At 28.9% G+C, this 17,102-nt stretch overlaps 1 protein-coding gene across 1 annotated transcript; it reads left to right on the forward strand.

The window, feature by feature from the left end:
- The first annotated feature begins 13,974 nt into the window (after nt 1-13,974).
- On the forward strand, nt 13,975-16,842 carry PIN5 (auxin efflux carrier component 5). Its single transcript, NM_001247263.2, has 5 exons — nt 13,975-14,723; nt 15,165-15,250; nt 15,999-16,156; nt 16,454-16,530; nt 16,666-16,842. Exons 1-5 carry the CDS (start codon nt 14,041-14,043, stop codon nt 16,736-16,738), a joined length of 1,077 nt encoding a protein of 358 aa, NP_001234192.1. The 5' UTR covers nt 13,975-14,040; the 3' UTR covers nt 16,739-16,842.
- Nucleotides 16,843-17,102: the final 260 nt, after the last annotated feature.

Consider the following 17,102-nt stretch of genomic DNA (forward strand, 5'->3'; position numbering starts at 1 on the left):
TGTTGAGTACCGTGTGATTTGGTACTCACCCTTTACTTCTACAATTTTTGTAGGTTATTGGCCTAAACCTTTGTGATATTTTCTTTTCTCTTTGTCTAAAGCTTCTTATGGAGTTTTGTGAGATAGTTTCTTGTCATTTCATCAAACTTTCTTACTCATATTTATGATCTTGTTCTACTCTAAAAACAATGTCATATGAGACTTGTATTTTCTTTGATTCAGTTGTAATACTTTAGAGGCTTGTACACGTGACAACCAGATTTTGGGGGTTTAATTAGGTTGACCTTGTTTACCGTAATATTTCATAGTATTAGACTTTTATTCACGTTTTACTTCCGCATTCACTACATTAGTTGGGTTTAAGGCTGACTTGTCCTGATGAAATAAGACGAGTGCTATCACGTCCAATTTTAGATCGTGACATGAACTAAGAGAAGAATTTTGAATCTCAAAATTTTAACAATTTTGAATCAAAATTGAAAGAATCTCCGATGACTTGAAGATTCATAAATGAAATTGTTTGTCCAAAAACAATTCAGTCACTTTCGTATCCTTCATAACTCACTTCGCTACTCAAATTTCTGAATGTGTTAACAAAATCGATATATTCATCTGTGTCAGCCACTTTGACAGAAAAGATGAAAATCTTGTATCAGTCATTTTGATTGATCAATCCGGATCTGTTACGATTTCTAATCGATATATGAGATGAAAATCTGGTATCAACCACTTTGATCGAATACTTTGGATCTTTTACGATTTTTGATAAATAAGGTAGATGAAAGTTTGAATTTTCAATTCTTTGAAGTTGTTACAGTTTGAATAGATTGATATCGTTCTATAGCGTGATTTTGGGGATTAGAATTGATTTACGTTTAGGTTCCACATTAAGCGCAACTGACTAGGTTTGTAATGTATCATGGGTGATGTATCCGGATGGACGAATCTTTAAGGATTTTTTGTAAATTAGAAAAGAATAGGGATAGGATGAATTGTAGATCTTACACTATGAAATTTAGGTAAATTATACTAAAATAAATGACATTCTATATGGACAATGATGACTGATGATTGCCTCATCAAGAATATAATATGATATTAACTGAATTCTAAGGCAGATCATGTGTACAAATGGTTTTGGCTTAATTCTAGGTGTCTCAAATTTTTATTTAATTGATTTCTGAATTCTTCTAATAGTTTTCATATTAAGATCCAAGTTTGATATACCGAGATATGTAATTAAATAATGGGTGTATTATATTATATGAAAGCTATTAAGATTGTACTATTTGAAGAAATTATGACTTAATCCTAGACTTGAATTTGAGAAATATAAAAGTTAAAATATTAATTTACACCAACATTAGGTACGTGATTATAGATTTGAGTGAGTTTTTGGATATAGACTATATGTATAGTAATATGGATTTTGTTAGTTTCAAAATCTTAATGTAATTATGTACTCGAATAGATTGCATTGATTTGGAAGCCCAACGAAAGGAAAAGTGTAACACCTCAGAAACCAAACTTAGAAAATGCAGCAGAAAAATCACCTGATCTAGTGAACCACGATAGGGTTCACGACCGTGAACAGGACCACGGTCCATTGACCTGGCCGTGGATACAACCCCTTACTAGCATAGGTGGACCATAGAGCCTTTCACGGGCCATGGACCACCTCACGGACTGTACTGGCACTTGTGGTTGCCAGGCAAAGACCACCTGGCCCAAACGTCATACCACGGGACCCTTCACAAATCGTGGTCCTGACAACGGGTTGTGGTGGCGCTTGTGAAGGTCCAACTCATGACCAAAAACTACTGGACCATGACCACGCCGGCTCCACGATCCATGGTATTTTGACGGGCCTTCAGAGAGGCCATGGTCAGATGTGTCATATTTTAAGTAGGATCGTTTTGGCATTTTCCCTATGTCGTTGGACACTAAACTATTCGAAAAAGATCTAGATATACCCTTCGTTTAAATTTTGGTTCACGCATGCCTTCGCCGTCCAACTTTTGGTCCAAATATGCCCTTATGGGCGTTAGTTGGTATGCTGGACATATCCAACTCATTTTTTATTTCTTTAAATGAAATATGGAATTGCCATGTCAGTTTGACCTTAACAAACGACATTTATATGAAAATGGAAAGAGATCAATTATGCCCCTAATTTTTGTGTGTTTTGTTCTATGATATTTGTATTGGATGAATGAGATGTTGTTATTGATTGAACGCGACGGATAGTTAGTTAATACAGTTCTTCTTTTTAGGGGTTTGGTGTGTAATTTGTATTCTTACTTGCATTCTAACTGACCAGCTAATTTGAATGTTAGAATTGGTGGAATTTGTTTCTTCATTAGAATCTTAGAGTGGATTGTGTGTAAAATAACCAGTTTTTAGCTAATGTCGAGCTGTAATTTGAAGGAAACTGACACAAATTTTAATATAGATGGGTTAAATGATAAATGGGTCGGTCTTTAAATTGGTCAATTTAAGTAAATTGAGTTATTCTTGTTGATTTAGGATTTTTTTCATCCAATTAAGATGTATATGTGACAAGTTTGTAGATGGCGGGGATAAAAATAACTCCATTTTAACGGCAAGGGCATATTTAACTAATAAAACAAAGTTGAGGGGTATTTTTAACCCTTTTTCAATAAAAAATGTGTTGGATATGTCCAGTATACCCACTAACTCTAATAAGGGCATATCTGGGCCAAAATTTGAACGGTAAGGATATGAGCAGATCAAACTTTAAATGGAGGGTATATCTAAACCTTTTCGAATAGTTTAGGGACATGTTTGATATTTTTCTCTTATTTATATTATATAAAAATATTTTAAGGGAAAATTGTATAAAATAGCAAACTAATAACCTAAATTAAATGGAATAGCTGCGGTTTGATTTAATTGTGCTCCATAGCAAACGTTGGCAAATATTTGTCAGGCGTCTCTCTCCCAGAAGTCTCGCTCGCCACTCTCCCTTTCTCGCCTCTCTCGCTTTATACACAGAAGTGTATAATTTCTGTCTCTGTTTTGTATAAAGTGAAAGAAAATTGTATATATACATATGCAAAAATGTATATCTTCGTGTTATACACTTAATTATATAATTTACAAACATTTTACTTCAAATATTGCAGAGAAAAAGGCCAAAGAATTGTACAATTGTGAATTATACAATTGTAGTGAAATACAATTTTTTCTAGCTTTGTACAACAGAAGTGTATATATTGTGTTTCTGTTTTTGTATAAAGCGAGAAAAACATATATCTTCTTGCTATACACTTATAATTATGCAATATACATACATTTTAATTCGATTCAACTGTATGCAAAGCTAATTATACAATTGCAGCGAAATAGGCCAGCGAATTATACACTTTTATATGTATAGCGAATTATACAGTTTTTATATTTGCTATGGAGCACAATTATGCAAAGTTTGTTATATTATACAAATATGATTTTTTTTGTTTGCTATATGTGAAAGTTGCCCATATTTTAAATATAATACTTTTCACTTATATAAAATTAGTTTGTTTTTACAAAAATAATTTCCTTCGTACCGAACATATTGTAAATGTACCTCCCCATTTCTAGGTTGGGTAAATCTTCGAAATTTAGACCTATCTAAAACGTACCTTCAGGTTTTAAATTTCAATTTAGTATTGGATATATATAATTTTTAAAAAAAATCTCTATTTAAATGAGCATAAAGAAGTTTCTTTTTCGTGACAAATGATTATACTATTTGATCACTTTCTATTTAGTAAATATTTATTATTATTATATAAGTCAAACCTAATTTACACTTTGAATTATGACAAATCAAAACAGTGTACTTCTTCTAGTACTCACTTTACTTTATAGAGCATTTATTTTCAATCTTTAAAGTGAATTTTTAGGATCATTTTGGCATTTTTCCTTATGTCGTTGGACACTAAACTATTCGAAAAGGTCTAGATATATCCTTCATTTAAAGTTTGGTTCACTTATGCCCTTGCCGTTCAACTTACGGTCCATATATGCCCTTATGAGCATTAGGTGGTATGTAGGACATATTCAACTCATTTTTCATTTCTTTAAATAGCACATTGAATTGTCATGTCATTTTGACCCTACCACATGACATTTATATCAAAAGGAAAGAGATTCGGACCCATAAACACCTAACCTGGCCCATAAATCAACCTCCATATTCGATCCGTTTTTAACAATTTTGTTTAATTTTTATTTTTTTGATAGATCCAAAAAAATGAGTAACCGATTAAATAGGAAAAATATGAAAAACTAAAATTTAACCTTAATTTCAAAAAGTTTTTTTCTTTTTTCTTTTTTCACATTTTTTTTATTTTTATTAATCAATTACTCATTTTTGAAATTTATCAAAAAAAATAAAAATTAAACAAATTTGTTGAAATTATTGAATTTAAGGATACTATATTTATTTATGAATTTTTGGCATAAATTTTATATTTTTTCATATTTTTGCTATTTTTGAATAATAAATTACTCATTTTTGGAATTTGCCCAAAAAAATAAAAAATAAAAAAAATGTTGAAATTGTTGAATTTAAGGTTACTATATTTATTCTTGAATTTTTTGCGTTCATTTTATATTTTTCATATTTTTTTATATGTTTAATTAATCAATTACTCATTTTCGAGATTTCTCGAAGAAAATAAAATTTTTAAAAAGTGTTAAAATTGTTTAATGTAAGGATACTATATTTATTTGTGAATCTTTGGCGTTAATTTTTTTCTCCATATTTTTCCTTTTTTTAAAAATCAATTACTCATTTTCGGAATCTATCTAAAAAATAAAAATTAAACAAAATTGTTAAAAATGGATTGGATAGTTTATTTAAAAGGGGGTTGATTTATGGGCGAGATTAGGTGTTTATGTGTCCGAATTTTTTAGGGGCATAATTGATCTCTTTCTATTTTCACGTAAATGTCATGTGATAAGGTTAAAATGACATGACAATTCTAAGTGGCATTTAAGGAAATAAAAAATGAACTAGATATGTCAAGCATACTCACTAACGCTCATAAGGCATATCTGGGCCAAAATTTGAACAGCATGGATATGAGCGAACCAAACTTTAAACAAGGGGTGTATCTAGACTTTTTCAAATAGTTTAAGGACATATTTGACCCTTTTTCCTTGTTTATATTATATAAAAATATTTTTAAAATATAATACTTTTTACTTGTATAAAATTAATTTGTTTTTACAAAAATAATTTTCTTCGTACCGAACATATTGTAAATGTACCTCCCCTTTTCTAGGTTGGGTAAATTTTCAAAATTTAGACCTTTCCTAAACGTACCTTCAGGTTGGGTAAATTTTTGAAATTTAGACAAAATTGCAGAAATAGGAGGCACCTAACTCTTTTACCATTTTAATATTGTATTTTTTAAAATTTCAATTTAGTATTAGGATATATATAATATTAAAAATGAAAAAGGGTCAAAATTGCTCCTGAATTATCTGAAATAGATCACTTATACCTATTATATTCTAGGATAAAAAATACTCTTGCTGTTATCTTAGGAGACCACAAATACTCTCAAGAGATAACACCCTAATTTTTTAGTGACGTGGCATGCCACATGGGACTAATCCCTCCACCTAAGCGTTGCAAACTGAAATTCACTGCAAAAAAAAACTTGACTTTTAGTGGCGACAAAGTTGCCACAAAATCCCAAAATATTGCAACTAAAGGTTATGAGTTATTTTTAGAGACGAGTAAGGCTCCAACAACCATTCGCTAGTAAAATTCATTTTTCAACAAAATAAATGATAATTAATTTTCCATTGCAACCTAATTTTCTAAAATAAGTAACTTGCGATATCAATGTTAAAAATATCCAATATTATTACGAAAAATCATGAAAATTATTTCTCGATTCACATCTCCTACTATATAATAATCATTGTATATTTTATACATTTACATATAACATAAAAATAAAACATACAATGTCTTTAGACTCCTACTTAATCGATATCATTTATATTTTTTAAAAACAATAAAGAAAAAAAACACAAATTAGAATTTAAAATGTTAAAACTTTTAGTGACGAATTTTAGATTTTTGTGGCGACTATTGTCGCCGCTAAAGGTCTAGTTCGTTTGTAGTGAATCCTAGTTGATAATGCTTAGGTGGAAAGATTAGTCCCGCGTGGTTCGTCAAGTCAATAAAAATATAAAGTGTTAACTCTTGAGAGTATATGTGATCTCTTAGGATAACAGCATGGACATTTTAATCTCAAAATATAATGAAGGATACAAACAATCTATTTAATATAGTTCAAAAAATAGTTTTGACCCTTTTTCGTATTAAAAATATCTCTATTTAAATGAGCATAAAGAAGTTTTTGTGCTGGTTCGTGAGAAATGATTATACTATTTGATCACTTTCTATTTATTTAATGTTTATTATTATTATATAAGTCAAACCTAATTTACACTTGAATTATGACAAATCAAAGCAGTGTACTTCTTCTAGTACTCACTTTACTTTATAGATCATTTATTATTAATCTTTAAAGTGAATTTTAATGGTAGAGAATTAATCAAAATTGAATGGCACAGAATTAACCAGACACGATGGATTGCTCCAATGGTAAATACTTACTCTGTTTATTTTATTTGTCATGTTATATTTTAAAAGTTAGTTTAATTAAGTTTTAAAGTTAAATTAAATTATATTAATTCAATATTTTAAATAAAAAATTAGATATTTTAAAACTAAATATACTATAAATTACATTTTTGTATATTAATATGATAAACAAAAAACGTAAAATTTTAGTCAAAATTTACATAGTTCAATCTAAAAGAAAAAATAATTATAACAATTAAAAGTGAACGAAAATAGTACTTATATCTCTAATTGAGAAGTTATGAATTTGAAATAGTAAATAAACACGTGAAAATTCTTATTGGAAGGGGCAAAAAGAAAAGGGGTGAGTCAGACATAAATTTTTTATTTGATTTTTGAAAAACTTATTTTTTTTTTATAAAGTTTATCATATATTATATTCTTAACTCGTAATTTTAAAATAGAACATATTTTTAATATTAGAAAAAGCCTAACGTAATTAATAAATTAGTTGTCATCGCAAAATTAGGAGTTCGAGGAATAAAAATAATTTCTTCAAAAATATAAATTAATGTCAGTCACATAGACTCTCATAATTAGAATCTTTTTCCACACCCTACACATAGATTGACCTTTTTCTTATTTCCTAATTGAGTGATTTGTACACAGAAAAGCATGATTAGCTACATAGAAAATGGGAATCCTAAACTGTGGATTTGTAAACAGAAATATATATATATATATATATATATATATATATATATATATATATATATATATATATATATATATATGTTAGTTAATTAATTATTGTGGCATGCACTATGATATATATGAAGTTCAAAGTAAATTATAAGTTTGCCAGCATGCAAAAGTGGAATACTACTTTAGTGTTATTATTATTGTAATTGCATATGCCATATTCACATTCTTTTTATACAGACAGCATATAAATATACTCCAAATGTGGAGTTAAACTAGTGGGAATACACAGTAATTGAATAGTATTTTTCAACTATCCAGTCATATTAAATTTTGAATTAAATCTTAAATTTTAAATATATTGATAAGTCAAATTATTGATTGATGAAATTAGATTAAGATTTAAGTTAAAATTATATGATTACTTAAATGAAGTTTGAGTAAGTTTATTAAATTGATAAGATGAGTTTAAATTATATTCGTTAAATTCAAGATATCTAAAATTACTTGGAGACCAAATATCGTAAAATTCTAGTTTGTGTCTATATAAAAAGGTCTTCTGTAATGACCTGCTTAGTCGTTTTGAGCAGTAGAGTTTATTTCTGGTAATAGCTGTCTGGGTCGACGGATTTCACGACGGACCGTCATGGGCACGACGGACCGTCGAGGGGGTCTCGTTCCAAAACACTTGGACTCTGAAAATTTGGGTACTGAGAACAACTCTCTGAACTTCGCGACGGAAGAGCAGCACGAACCGTCGTAGGTACGACGGACCGTCACAGAGTCTTTAATGAAATGGAGTCTCTGAACTTTGTGACGGAAGCAACAGGACGGACCGTCGCAGGCACGACGGGCCGTCACGGGCTGCGTAACCCTGACTGGGTCGGATTTCTGTTAAAAGTTTGTAAGGGGTGTTTTGGACTATTCCTGCTTATGATTATAAAGTTAGTGGTTTAATGTTAATAATTCAATTACTTGGGGGTTAAAGGAGATAACTTTGAAATAAATAGTGGGTTAATTTTACCATCTTTTATACTTAATTATATGGTAATTAGGGTAAAAGAAAAAGAGTTTGAATAAGGAAAAATAGAAAGAACAGAGAGAAGAGGGGAGAACGAATGAGAGAGGGAGAAACGAAGAGGAAAGCAAAGCATTGGAGAAGTAGATTGCTAGATCACGATTCTTCGGTGGAGGTAGGTTATGGTTTATGCTATTCCGTAGTAAACTCTAAATAGCGATTGATATGTATTGGGTAATTTCGTAAAGTCTTCTATATGCTTAATTGTGTGTTTGCATGATGTGATTATATAATTGTGATAAAATAAGCATGATGAGGCTGTTGAATCTTAAACTTTAAAACCTCCTTATTAATGATGATGCCTTGGTATAAAAGAAGGCTTGATGAACTGAAAGAATGAGATTAGGGGATCAGAGTGTCACGTTCCGACACAGGATAGTAGGGGATCGGAGTGTCACGTTTCGACACCAGGATAGTAGAGGATCGGAGTGTCATGTTCCGACACCAGGATAGTAGAGGATCGGAGTGTCACGTTCCGACACCAGGATAGTAGAGGATCGGAGTGTCACGTTCCGACACCAGGATAGTAGAGGATCGGAGTGTCACGTTCCGACACCAGGATAGTAGGGGATCGGAGTGTCACGTTCTGACACTAGGATATTAAGATGAATGAATGTTGAGGGGATCAGAGTGTCACGTTCCGGCACCACGATAGTAAAGAGAATGAATCTTGAATTATGCTAATATACTCATATTTAAAGAACCTGTTTCCCAAATGAGTATGGTGTGGAGGCTTGAGTCCTCATAGATGTGCTTGGTGTTGTGGCCAATGGTTATGGTACTTGTTGTTGTCACCTGTTGAGTATTTGGTTGGTTTTATGTTATTATTTGATATATATTGCTTTCTATTCTGAGTTGGCCGATGATACCTACTCAGTACTTGTGCCTTGTACTGACCCCTACTTGTAATTTTCTTCTTTGTTATTTATGGAGTGCAGCAAACGTGCCATCGACTTTGACTCAACCGCAACTCTAGCCAGACTTCAGCATAATCAGGTTTCAGGGTGAGATATTGTTCCTAGCTCGGACTGGATTCTCTCTCATTCATGTCTTGATGTCCTTGAAGTTCGGACATGGACCATCTGTTTTCTTACTTTAGCTTCCTAGACACTCTTAGAATTAGTAATTTGAGGATAGAATGTTCTTGTGGTGATGACTTCCAGATTTTGGGGATAGTAATTGATAAATTTTAGAAGTTATTAATTGATTTCGTTAATGAGTTTTAAGTCTCCCGCATTATTTTCTGTTTATTATGGTTGAAATGTTGGGGTTCAGATTTGTTGGTTCGCTCACATAGTAGGATGAGTGTGGGTGCCACTCGCGGCTCGTTTTGGATCGTGACATCTTCATAAGACCATGAAAAAAAAAGAGACAAATACTTCATCTTTAAGTTGTGTGTCGCATATAAGTTTTCATACCTCCCATAATTGTAATCAATGCTTGGCTCCATATTTGTGGTGATATTTCAATAACTTTTTCATTGATTCATCATTTAAGAATAAAACAGAACTGTTAAGTTGACGATCGTTAGAAGAAGAACCAGAGAATTACGTTTTCTTTTTATAACTTTTTTGTAAAAATTGTAATCCTTACATAAATTATTGAAATCAATATTTTTACTTATCGCTATTTTTCTCATCTTGATTATTGTTTTTCGGGAATGAATATTTAGTTGTTTACAAAAGGTAAATTAGGTCTTCAACTAACAAATTGTGTATGAATTTTTTAAACAGAACAAGTAAAAATGAACATCTATTTTAAATATAATCAGGACAAACAACACAAATTTCACTTGTTTAGGGTCTAATCGCCCGTCTTCCCATGAGTTTTTAGAATTACCATCCGTGTGAGATTTTGGTCCTCAGATATATGTATCTCGGATACATGGAGTCAAACTTTATTAAGTGTAAATTATCCCAGATACAATATACCCAAGTGAATTCACTTGTATTTGGATATAATGACTCTCTGGCTCACCTCTCTCATGTCTCTCTCCCCGTCTCTCCCTCTCTCATATCTCTCTCTCTATCTCCCCATCTCTCCCTATGTATCTATGTATCATAATGTATTCTAATGCATCTGATATCCCTGATACATGTATCTAGTTTGATTTACATGTATCAGAGATACATTGACATCTCTCGTTTGAATCCTACTTATCTCGATCGCCTCTCTCCCTATATTGTATCGATATTTCAGAATATATTTGATATTAAAATTATATGTATCTATTTATTATATCAATACTATTTTCTTCTTTTTTTAAAAAAAAAAGAGAAGATAGAAAATGAGAAATCAAATAAAAATGAATAGAGAGAGAAAGATTATAAACTCTCTTCGAAAGCAAGATGAAGCATAATTTTATATATTATTGTTCTTATTGTAATTGAGTGAATAACAAGTAAAATCGTAAATAAAACTCTACTAAATAATAATAAAAGTAAAAAAATTATAATTAGGTGCGTTAAATACTTTTAATAGTGCGTTCGAAAAATCATGCAAGAATATAAACCCAAATAATAACCCCTTATATTTTAGGCTAAAACGTGCAATAATAATATACATCAACTGTGACAAAGTTAAATTTTTTAAAAATAAGAATTCAAAATCTAGAGAGAAAAAAACCCACGAACAAGGTTTAAAATTTTAATATATAAATAATTTTAATCATATATAAATAATAATATTTTCTACTTAAAAAGATTCAAATATCAATGAATGCATGTTCATTAAAATTCATTGATTTATCCTTCTTCTCTTCAATTATAATTAATAATAATAATATTTTTGATTCTGCGTACGTAAATTATGCTTGTCCTAATTGTGTCTTTTCCAATTATTTTGATCCAACCATAAAAAATTCATATATCTGTAAGATGCATTTTTAGTGTACAGGGATTTGTTGAGAGTTTCTCAAAGAATATATGAATAATATATAAACGTGTTTTTTAGTTTTTAATTGATATTTAAATCTTTTAATTTCAAATATGTTAAAGTAGATTTTTAAATTTGTACAAAATTAAATAAGTAGATAAAAACGTTATACGTGGCGTTTTATATATCGATCTAGGTGTATCTCATGCGAATTGTCGTGTAGTATGTATGTATTTATCTGTTCAATCTTTTACAAATATAAATATTTATTGAGCATACCTAAAATTAAAAGACTTAAATATCAATTAAAATTAAGTTAAAAACCATATTTACATATTACGTCAAAAAAATTACTATCATCTTGATATTTTTTTTAATGGAATATAGTATTTATTTGATATTTTGTAATGGAATATAGCTAATAAATTGTTCGTATGTTAATTAAATTTAAGTCCAAATTAAATAACGACACTCTATATGAATACATGTTTCAACTTAAGCATATGTTCCTTATTTTATCATTATCATAAAGTTTTAAATTTTAGAAATAAAATTTCAAAGATATTATATTATGATGACTATTAAAAAATAAAAAAATAAAGAAAAGTGATTTTTTAAAACACTTGGATTATACTATTACTAGTGATGGTGGTTGCATTTAATTGGAATCAAAACCAGAATTAATACCATTTTCCGCACTTGGATTCTCTCAAAAATTATTTTTGATGGAATAAATTAATTATGAACTTTTAATTATGTTTAGCCATCCACTAATTGTTACCTATTTTTGACCACTTAATGCACTATGATGTGTTAATCTTTGTTTTTAAATTCATCATTAGCAACAACATTAGTGGAGAACACAACATTTACATTTCATCCATCAATTTGAAGAAATACAATTTTATATTTTTATTTCAATAAAAGAACGGCTAGTATAAATTCTAATTAAAATGACTTCCAAATAAAATTATGAATTTGAATTAATTGTATCTTATGATGCCACAGTAGATGAATATTTTTGTGAATAAAATATGATTTGAATAAATTCCTTGTTCTCTCATTTCTTGTGGGGAATTTTTTTTTTTCATCTAAGTTTTTTTTTTTCGGTGTTTAAGATCTGCATTAGATTCTAATTTGATTTGAATTTGTGTCTACGTAAGGCCTATTAAAGAGGATTAAATATAGTAGAATATTTTTTATATCCTAAATTCGAACTGAAATTTATAAGTAAGAGTGAATGTTATCCATCTTACCACAATTTTGTTATTGGACAAATGCAACGTGATGACTTCTCAAAGGGTCACTCGTTTTACGGTTTTATGTCTACTTTTTGCTTTTTCGGCTAAGTTTTGTGATTCACTTTATTACTCTATGTCATAAAATGTCAATTTTTATGTTACGATCTATTGACCAAGGAGGAGGACAAAGATAATAATAACAATAACATATTCAGCGTGATATCACACGTGGTGTATGGATAGAGTGAAATGTAAACATTTTATTCCTACCTTCTAAAAATGGAGAAATTTACTCTAATACATCCTTAACAAATTTAATATAATCTCACAAAGTAAAGTTAAAAACCACGTATCTATAAAACAAAAACAAAAAGCATACCCTCATTTTAATGGAATATTTGAAGAAAAAGGAAAACTATATTCACAATCAATTTCTAATTATATATTATTAGGAAGTATTTGTTTTACTTGAAGAAATTGTTTTGCTCTGCAAATGTGTTTAGAAATTAAAAGGTTTTGAAAAATATAGTCAATAAGCTACCAATTAAAGTTTAAGTATATAAAGTAAGTATCTAGGTTTACGCAACCAATGATATCGAAATTTAACTGATCGATTAAAAGTTGTTGATAAATATTAAATATTTTAAAAATAATTTTAGGTGTTAAAATTTTTTTTTAATAGAAGTGAGGAAATTCGTATTAATCAATTAATACATTGAAAAAAAAAGATGATAATTTTTCTTTATACAATATAGACATCGACTCTTTTTCGAATTTCACTATATTATTTTCATTTTAAAAAAGACAAATGATATAAAATTATAAACAAAAATGAGAATAGTATTTGTGATTATAAAACATACTAGAGTTAATTAGAATTCGGTCACTTGTATAAAAACTATTAAATTATAAGCCAGGTGAAAAATTTAAGACTTTTAATTGATTTTCTCATATTTATAAATACTTGACTTGTACATATTGATAAAACAAATATAATTATAAATTGATTTGATCGACTTATAAATCTGTTCAAAATTGTTTTAAATAAATTAAAAACATAAGAAAACATCAAGTCAAACAAATTAAATAACCAGAAGAGTGCTTGGTTCGAATTTAGGCCCTATTTTAATAGTTTAAAATCATGGAAGTAAATTAAATAAAAAGAAAATGTTTCAATTACAAAAAAAAAAAAATGCGATGATTCTCTTATTAAAAATATTAATCGAACATTACTTTCTATTAAGATAAAATGACATTTTTGCCCTTTTAATATCCCATTTGAATTAATATTCCGTGAGTTGGACCAAAAGTGCTTAGTTTTACAAACTTAAAGGTCCATAATTGCTTTAAGTAATACAATAGGGACCAAAACAAACCTAACATCAAACTTTCAGGACCATTTGTGTAACAAAACTCCAAACTTTTCTCTATATATAATACACACATCAATGAAATCACAATCTCCATACAAAAACCCCAAATTCACAACAAAAAAAAAAACCTTCAAAATTTACAAATTGAAATTAAACATGATAGGTTGGGATGATATATACAAGGTGGTGGTTGGGATGATGCCACTTTATGTAGCACTAATTTTAGGCTATGGTTCAGTAAAATGGTGGCACATGTTTAAGCCAGAACAATGTGACACAATTAATAGATTCAATTGTTTTTTCATCCTCCCATTTTTCAATTTCCAATTCATAGCTAAAATCAACCCTTACAATCTCAACTACCTTTTTCTGTCGGGAGACGTAATTGCTAAAGCGTTAGTGATTCTGATCCTGGTCCTGTGGGCTAACTTTTATAAAAAGGGGAGTTTTTGTTGGGGTATAACAACTTTTTCTTTGTCCACTTTGAATAACACACTTGTTGTTGGTGTCCCACTAATGAAGGCTATGTATGGGGATTTAGGTGTTGATCTTGTTGTTCAAGCAGCTGTGATTCAAGCTTTGTTGTGGTTAACTTCATTGTTATTTGCACTTGAATTTTGGAAAACAAAAATGACTAATAATAGTAATTTAATTGATGATAATAATAATAATTCTCTTGAATTGGGAAATATTAGTAGTACTAATACACAAATGAGGAACATTAATAACATTGAGCTGGCATTTTGGCCTTTGATGAAAGCTGTTTCTACAAAACTTGCTAAGAATCCAAATTCTTATGCTTGTTTTCTTGGTCTCTTCTGGGCTCTCGTAGCTAGCAGGTACGTATGAACATATTTTTATTTATTTAATTCAGTTCTTTACGTGTTAATTTGATGTTCTGATGAGTTAAATATATAAAAAAAATAAAATTTGACAACAAGATAAAATGATCGATTATAAGGCTAGGCCAGCCACGTGTAGTGAAAGACATGCAAATAAGGAAAAATAATTATTTTTTAGACATATATAAGAAATTTATTAGCCTTGACATTAGAGAAATAACAGGTGTGACATTAATGTATTCTGTTATCAAATTTTTAAAACTAACTATACTAGTTTTTAGTAAATTTCATTTATAAATACTTTTATTTAAAAGATATATTTTTTTACTTTTTCATCTTTGGTTATATTAAAGTGTTTTTTCTTTTTTCCACTCTAATTCTTTTTGTATTCAAATAATTGTTGTTTTAACTTATTTTAGTTTTTTTTTTAAAAATCAGGTGGCATTTTGAAATGCCAAGCATAATAGAGGGATCAATTTTGATAATGTCAAAGGCTGGTAGTGGAGTTTCAATGTTTAGTATGGGTAAGTGTCTTTTTTAATTAATGTAAAAATAGCAATTAATAACTTTCGATCCTTTATTTTATTTAATGAAATTGCCACTAGCATTAAATAACATCTGATTTTTTTTGTTTATCAAACTACCACTTTTGTTCTATTTATGAACTGATTTTGACCAAAAATGACTCTTCACTAAAATTATCAAATTATGTAAGTTATTTGTCAAAATTTTAAAATACAAACATCCAAAAAGTGTTTATTTAGGAAAAGAAACTAGAGTACTTTTTGATAATAAATGATCAGGAAATTTGGTCAAAATTTTATAAGATTCTTTTTATTCATATTTATTTATTTATTAATTTAAAAATATTTTAAAAAGTAAAATAATATAGTATTGAAGTTGTTATTTTACCTTTCTGGTCAAAAGGATTTTTTCGTACTTTTTCTGCTTCAAAAAATAATTCTAAACCGTTCAATTAGTAATACTTAATTAAAAACATTTATTTTCTATTTGATTCGCGGAGAAAAATTATCCCGAAACTATATTTATCAAAGAGATTATTTATACCTTCAATCAAACAACGTTAAAATTTAATTTCAAACTTAATCGTGATATATTCCATCTTATTTCATAAACCAAACCTCTTCTAAAAGATTAATCAAACATCTCAAGTCACAAAAAAGACATACAATTTTGACTTCTCTTAAGGTTAATTAATGCCATTATTTTCACTAAACAAGAATGTTTCTCTTTTTTAATTTTTATTTTTAGGATTATTCATGGCTTTGCGTGGGAAAATAATTGCATGTGGAGCTGCATTGACAATTTATTCAATGATTTTGAGGTTTATTGTTGGTCCAGCAACAATGGCACTTGGTTGTGTTGTATTGGGCTTGAGAGGAAATGTTTTGCGCGTCGCTATTATTCAAGTAATTAACTACTAAATTAATCTCTCGATTTTTAAGTATTATTTATTTATAATTATCTTATAAATGATACGATAGTACGAGTAATTTGTTATCCTCATAGTTAATGTGTGTAACAAAAAGGCTCGAACGTAATTATGATGTATGTAATAAAAAACTCGAACATATTAGACTATAGTTATATATTTCATATTGATTTAAGAAAATTTTTAACCATAAAATTGTTATGGTTCTTAAAATTAATATAATGAAATTATTAAAAGTTTTGTATATTTATTTTTATTTTTATTTTTATTGCAGGCTGCATTACCCCAAGCAGTGACATCTTTTGTATATGCTCAAGAATATGGACTTCATGCTGATGTACTTAGCACTGCGTAAGTCATATTTAACTTATTAATCCATTTTTATATAAAAAAAAAATTAATTAGATTATGCAAGGTATATATATAGCTGTTTTACTACAAATTGAATCAAAGTTATTAATGACATTTTATTTTTCTTAATTTCAGGGTGATTGTTGGAACAATAATTTCGTTACCTCTATTGATAGCATACTATGCAGTTTTGGATATTATCCCTTAAGATCCGGCCATTAATTAACTAGCTAGACGCTAGTAAGTGTTCATCGAAGACATCTGATAAAATTAGAACGATATAGCTAAGGTAGTGGAAATGTTACTAAGTGGGTACAACTTTGCTTGTAATTGAAAATTTGTAACAATTTTTGTTATCTATTTAGGATAAACATGTCACCTTCGATTATATACATGGATTTAAAGTCAAGTAAGTGACCTCTCAATTTCAAACAAGATTTTTGCTACTTCAAACTCAAATTTCTCAAGTAGTGTTTTAAAAAGCGGAATGTAAGGCGATGCGTTTTATATCGTACGAGTGATGTGTAAGTCTGGAGAAATGGGTATAGTCTCGTATATATTCAATTTTATAG

This window comes from Solanum lycopersicum, chromosome 1 (assembly GCF_036512215.1).
Source record: "Solanum lycopersicum chromosome 1, SLM_r2.1".
NCBI lineage: Eukaryota > Viridiplantae > Streptophyta > Magnoliopsida > Solanales > Solanaceae > Solanum > Solanum lycopersicum.